Source organism: Zootoca vivipara, chromosome 1 (assembly GCF_965207765.1).
Source record: "Zootoca vivipara chromosome 1, rZooViv2.hap1.1, whole genome shotgun sequence".
Taxonomy (NCBI): domain Eukaryota; kingdom Metazoa; phylum Chordata; class Lepidosauria; order Squamata; family Lacertidae; genus Zootoca; species Zootoca vivipara.
The window spans coordinates 123,859,300-123,866,154 of NC_142582.1; the positions used below are offsets into that span (position 1 = coordinate 123,859,300).

The following is a 6,855-nucleotide window of genomic DNA, read 5'->3' on the forward strand; positions in this document are numbered from 1 at the left end:
GTGAGCACTCAGCGCTGATTTCCTTCAGAATGGATAGGTTTGGTCTTCTTGCAGTCCATGGGACTTAAAAAAAGATTTCCTTAAACAAAAAGGTTTTGAGCAGACCTTGAAAAGAGTCCAACAAAGGCACCTGATGTCAACAGGCAGGGAATTCTGAAGTGCAGGCACTGCCTACATTTTATTAGATTGATTTCTTACAACTGCAAAGCACATATTTTTTGGTGCCTGTAACAGTGACAGTTCCACAGACCAAAGCAGTTGAGAGTGCATACATGGGGTAAGGCGATCCCGCAAGCAAACTGGCTCCTAGCTGTTAAGGGTTTTATATGCCAACAATAACAACTTGAACCTGGCTGGATGAGGCGCTTGTTCAGAGAGAAGCCACTAGATGATTACTAACTGCAATTGAATGATGTTCCCAAGTCCCAGAGTGACATTTTCACAAACCCCAACTGATCACAACACAACTGATAGTGGAAAGAACTGGACAATACACAACTGCATTTCATATATCTGGTTTATTTCACCATTCAAGTGAGTGCACGCACACACACACAGAGAGAGAGAGCGCTCATTTTATCATCACAACCACGCTGTGAAGTAGGCTAGACAGAAAATGTGACTACTCTAATTGGCTTAAAGGCTATGAACCCCCATCTCCCCAGTCCTAAATCTATACTACCGCTGCCACCCTCAACCAGCTCATTTAGAATCTTAATATGTGACTGGAAAAGGCAAGCAGAAGAATAAAGAAACACTGCTACCTTCGTCACATTTAGCTTGGCCCACAACAATGCATACTATGTGTGTGTGTTGGGCTGCTCTAGTCACCTTCAGCAACCTTCCCTTGCAGAAGGCCGTCACCTGACACCTGCTGCAAATACCCGCCTCCGGCAGATTCACTACTGTCCAGACGCACAGGTTCTGGCACTGAGACCATGCTTGTCTGGATCTCGGGATCTTATGTCATTTATCGCCAAGGGTCAGCTATTTCTATTTGTAGCTCAAGGCGTGCGGGCTTACTTTCCTCTTCCCAAGCGGCATTCAGTCTGCAGCAAGTGTTAAAGGGCGCCACTCTCCTCTGTGTGGAAGAAAGTGAAGAAGGGGAAATATGGTGGGGTAAACCAATACAAAATGGTGGGGGGGGGAATAGAGGGGGAACAATAATGCCTCAAAATCATAGAACTGTAGAGTTGGCAGGGACCCTGAGGATCATCTCCAACCACCTGCAAGGCAGGAATAGACAGTTGTCCCATGCGGGGAACAAAACTGCAACCTCAGCATTAACATCACCACACTCTAACCAACTTAATAATAATAATAATAATAATTCCTTGTTGGCATCAATCTGTCTCAAGAGACGATGGAAGAATGCACCATCTGGGGTAAGGTCAAACCACTGGAAATTTACAGCAGCTAATAATATTAATAATAGTAAATAAGTGGAAAGGAAGAGGAGATGAGAGGATGAATATGACCTAAGTTAAAATCTCAACTCAGCCATGAAACTCAGTCAGTGGCCGTGACCTTGGGCCAGTCGTGCTTCTCCCAGCCTAGCCTACACCGCAGGGTTGCTGTGCGGATAAAAAGAAGGTGGAAACCCCGGGGAAAGGCTACAGTCTTGAAAGGGAGAATGGAAGGATTTGAAAGGGCGGAAACTACCACAGCCACCATATAAGCCACTTAGGATTCCCTCGGAAGCAGGGCAGGATAGAAAGGTCACAAATACAAGAGCAAGAGAAAAAGCGGCAGCGAGCCTTTCACGGAAGACTTCAAGAGGGCTGAAGTGCCAACACCCACCTGGCACCTGCAGATGACGTCGGCCTCCGTGGCCAGCAGGTCCACCACCTTGCCTTTGCCTTCGTCCCCCCACTGCGAGCCCAGCACCACCGTCACCCGGTTGCCGCCCGGTTCACTCCGCAGCCGCTTCAGGCCACCGGCGCCAGCTGGGTGAGGGGCGCGGTCATTGGACGCGGCCGTCGCCGCCCGGGTGCCCGACATGACGCTGGCTGGACGGCTCTGTCGGCGGACTGAGAGGAATTCCTTCTGCTCGCACTAGCCCACCTCGAGTGCCCGCGCCTCCCGCTCGCGTTTTTATGCCGGCCCTCGGCCAATCGCGGCGGCCGGAGCCGTGACGTTGGGCAAGGGGAGGAGCGGGGTTGGGTGTCTGGGAGCTGGAGGTGGGGCGGGGGAAGCAGTTGTGGGCGGGCCTACGGGCGTCGCCAAAGGGCGCGCGAAGCGTTCCTGAGGGGAAAGCGCGGTTCGCCTCAGACGAAGCAGGCGGCGGGGGTTTAGATAGAAGCCGTTCGTTACCCCCCCCCAAAAAAAACTAAATTCGAAATAAAATTCATTATGCATTTGAAATAACTATTCAGACCGAGCATTTCGTCAGCTAAGAGTTACGCTCCCCTTAAGAATGCAACTCTATCGTGCAAAAGTTTAAAAAACCAAGACGAAAACTTAAAAAATAAAATTAAAAGGAATAAATCTCTGCGTATGAAAGTTAATATAGCACACTGAAATCAAGATTTATTTATTTATTAAAAGGTGTTTATTATTGTTGTTATTAGAGTAAGAATTAGAATTTACATACGGTATGTACCACCCTATACCTGCAGGCACAGGGTGATTCACAAAATAAAATCAGAATATAAAACCACAAAATACATAATAAAAACAAAAACAACTCAATAACCCTCACATGTGTACTTTAAAAGGGCATAGGATGCCTATCAAATAACGGTTAATGCAATTATTATTTATTTGTGCATCTACCAAAAAACCAAAATGTGGAATTAAACACATTACGCATTTGAAAGAACTATTAAAACCAAGCATTTTGTCACCTAAGAGTTCGCTCCCCTGAAGAATGTAAACGTATCTTGCAAATGGCAAATAAACCCCGATGAAAACTTTTAAAGAAATTTCTGTGTATGAAAGTTAATATAGCACACTGAAGTCAAGACAGCCCTGGCTGGAATTTTACCTCAGGCCAATGGGACACAACCACACACCATGGATTCTCCAAAATAATCCTGGATGTGAACTATAGGTTACTAAGGGTGCTGGGAATCGCAGTTCTGTGAGGCATAAATGACTGTTTGTTTGTTTGTTTGTTTCATTTAAATACCGCCTTTATCTTCCAAGGGGCTCAAGGTGGTGAAACATGGTTCTCCTCATCCCCACAACCATCCTGTGAGGTAGGCTAGGCCACAATGCTGTGACCGGCCCAAGCTCACCCAGTGAGCTGAGTTGGGGTTCGAACCCTGGTCTCCCAGGTCACAGTCGGGGCTTTTTTTTTCAGGTGGGCGCCATCGCCATTCTAAGACAGCAAAGGAGAAGTTCCTGGTGAGCGCCGGCACCTCATTTTCTAGAAAAATAGCCCTGGTCATTATCCAACACTAACCATTACGCCACATTGGCTCCACCAGGTTTCTCTGGGGAAAGTCGTGTGCTTTGAATGTATGGTGTGTAAGTGGCTAAGGGAAGTTAGCGTCACATGTGTGCACATGCACACACACACTGACCCAGGAGCAGCGCATCTCGAAACAGCAACCTGCCACAAACCCTGATGCCACTCCACCTCTTTTACCTGCGTGCCGTGGCAGCACCCACAAAGCACTGGAAACCAGTACAGCTGGAGAGGTGGCGGGGTGGGCAGCACTGGTGCTGCCTTTGGGGCTTCCGGCCCTTGAGGCAGTCACCTCATCTGTGGGCCTGCCCGGCCTCAATATGAAGAGAGCCTGCATCACAGGAAAACTAGAGAGCCATGGTGGCATATAAATGGCAGGAGCTACCATGGTTTGTCCTTCATAGCCACGTGTCCAAGGAGAGTCCAAAAATGCCAGCAGCATTTTTGTGCCACGTACCCCAAAGAGCAAAGGTGTATCGTATAAAACCCAGTTTATTAACATCAGCTTGATTGCATTCCTATGCACAGTTCCCTCAGATCCAGAAAAGGATCTAGGAGTCTTGGTAGAGCACAAACTTGACATGAGTCAACAGTGTGATGCAGCAGCTAAAAAAGCCAATCCAATTCTGGGCTGCATCAAGAGGAGTATAGTGTCTATATCAAGGGAAGTAATAGTACCACTGTATTCTGCTCTGGTCAGACCTCACCTGGAGTACTGTGTCCAGTTCTGGGCACCACAGTTCAAGAAGGATACTGATAAGCTGGAACGTGTCCAGAAGAGGGCAACCAAAATGGTCAAAGGCTTGGAAACGATGCCTTATGAGGAACGGCTTAGGGAGCTGGGTATGTTTAGCCTGGAGAAGAGGTTAAGGGGTGATATGATAGCCATGTTCAAATATATAAAAGGATGTCAGGGAGAAAGGTTGTTTTCTGCTGCTCCAGAGAAGCGGACATGGAGCAATGGATTCAAACAACAAGAATGAAGATTCCACCTAAACATTAGGAAGAACTTCCTGACCTTAAGGGCTGTTCGGCAGTGGAATTTGCTACCAAGGGGTGTGATGGAGTCTCCTTCTTTGGAGGTCTTTAAGCAGAGGCTTGACAGGCATATGTCAAGAATGCTTTGATGGTGTTTCCTGCTTGGCAGGGGGTTGGACTAGATGGCCCTTATGGTCTCTTCCAACTCTATGATTCTAAGCTCAACAGAATTCAGTGGTGCTTTTTTCTGACTGCAAGAGTCCAACCACTGTTAAGCAGCCAACCAAAATGCAACCTTTATCTTTTCATTGGAAATGCAGTCTTGCAAAGAAGTGTTACCGTTTATAAAGTTTAGGGACTCCCGTCAAAGGAAGGAAAGAAGGATCCAGTCTCTGCTTGATTTATTTTCCACGTTCTCTGACTTCCTCTATGCTAATTGCCACAAACTTGAAAGCCTCATTATCACCTCACTGGCCAAAACAAGGGGGGGTCTATCAATTAGCCTGGAACTTTGGAACATGCTACTGCATCACTCCTGTCCTGAGAAAAGTTCTAGAGCTCCACTCCCTCAATTACCCTATTTACAGTAAGAGATGCATGGGATGGTCTGTGGTATGCACAATTTTGAGAAGTAGGGTTACATTAGGTTGAGGGAGACTAAGCATGACAGAGACACATGGCAAATGAGAGGAGGTTAATCTTATGGTACAGGCATGCAGGGGACCCTTGGCCCCCCCCAAAAAAGAATTCAGGAGCAACTTTAAACATATTCATTTACTTAGGTACTTAATGGCTGAAAGATAATGTGCTTGGTAACCTTGAAACTGTTACCTATGATGGTATGTGGCTGTTTTAAAATAAACACATCAATTAATTGTATTGGTTTACCACTTTGCTGTTTGCCACCCTTGGCTCCTTTGGGGGGGAAGACGGCAGAAAAATTTAGTAAGGAAGGAAGGAATAGTATATCTTATATCTACAATTTTTTACTAGTCGCTTTGTCCATCAATGTGGCAAAATGTCAAAAAATAGTTTTTTGCCACTAATTCATTTCCAAAATCCAGAGAACTACATTGCCATTTTCTCCCAAGTATCATTCTATTTTTTAAAGAAGTTCATTTAAAAATATTTTTAGACCTTCCATCACAATAATGGAACAACCTTTCAGGTATGAACATATTTAGTGGCATTAGATCACCTGGTTTAGTGGTAAGGGGGGACTTTTGTGAATTCCTTCTTTACCATGAAACTGTAGTGAGACAGAGGAGCAAATTTATATATTTTTAAATAAATGCATATACAGTCCTGCATTGATGCATACAAGTTGCTTTTGATTTAAAGAAACAGCAATTTGCAAGTCCTTTCCTCTGCATCAGGGGTGAGGATCCTGTGACCCTCCAGCTGTTGTTGACCAACTCCTACCATTGGCCATGCTGTCTGAGGCTGGTCAGGGACGATGGGCATTGTAGTCCGCAGAATACAGAAAACTTCCTTATGCAGATTCAGACTGCTGGTCCACCTAGCTTAATACTGTCTACACTGATTGGCAGCTCCAGACAGGCTCTCCTAGACCTACCTAGATCTCCTGGGGACTGAACCTTGGTACCTTGGAAAGTAGATGCACACAACCACTCAGCGGCACCCACCTAGAGGGCCACAGGTTCCCCATGCTCACTCTACAGTTTCGAGGCAAAAAAAACTGGAAAGAATTAAGTAAATCCTCATGTCAAATTCACGACCATTTCTGCCTTCCCACGCCACAGGGCACAGGGATGACAGCGTAGAAGGAATAACAAGCAAAAGGCCAGGCAGGCGAAGTTCACTTAGCAGCAGGCAGCTGGCAGGCATGCTACTTAAGCAGAGCATATTCCCCTCTCTGGAGGAGCAGGCATGCTTTATAGGGAAATAAGTGGCTGGCTGACATTTCCCCCGAAGCAGAGGTGGTGACATTTGCCACAACACTGCTATCCCTTTCCTTTAGAAATAGAGCCAGGCCCATTGTGGGGTGGAGGGACAGATGACATATTGTGCAACCAGCAAGGCACTCAGAATGCACACGGGCGTTGTCCAATTTTATCTGCTGCACAACAAACCTGTCAGGGAAGCAGTTAACCCGAAATCATGACCAGCCCAAGGCTGAGCAGTGATTTGAACCCATTCGGCCACCCGCTCCAAGCCCAGCATGCTGGCTCTCAAATATTTGCTTTGCCCCAAACTATCACATTACAGTATTTCATTTCTGGCTTTTCAGTTATTTAAATAAAATTGACTGCATCTTAATATTACACTGCTGGCCTCAAACCAATGCCAGAACAGTGCAACATTCAGTCTCCCCAGTAGTGAGTGCTGCACTTCTAGAAATTTTGCTGTAAATTACCTGTCTATTGCACACAAAAAAGGAGGAAAAGGAATGCATGGGCATTGATTTAAACTGGTACAAAGCTTTCCCTGTTAGGGAAAAATGC

At 46.1% G+C, this 6,855-nt stretch overlaps 1 protein-coding gene across 1 annotated transcript in view; it reads right to left on the bottom strand.

Annotated features, from left to right (window-relative positions):
• The window catches only part of ADSS1 (adenylosuccinate synthase 1), a 32,534-nt gene extending 30,450 nt beyond the window's left edge, over nucleotides 1-2,084 (bottom strand). Inside the window, exon 1 of the mRNA XM_035104825.3 lies at nucleotides 1,801-2,084. Within this exon, the coding sequence (XP_034960716.1) occupies nucleotides 1,801-2,001 (201 nt within the window). The 5' untranslated portion in view covers nucleotides 2,002-2,084. The remainder of the gene's footprint in view (nucleotides 1-1,800) is intronic.
• Nucleotides 2,085-6,855: the final 4,771 nt, after the last annotated feature.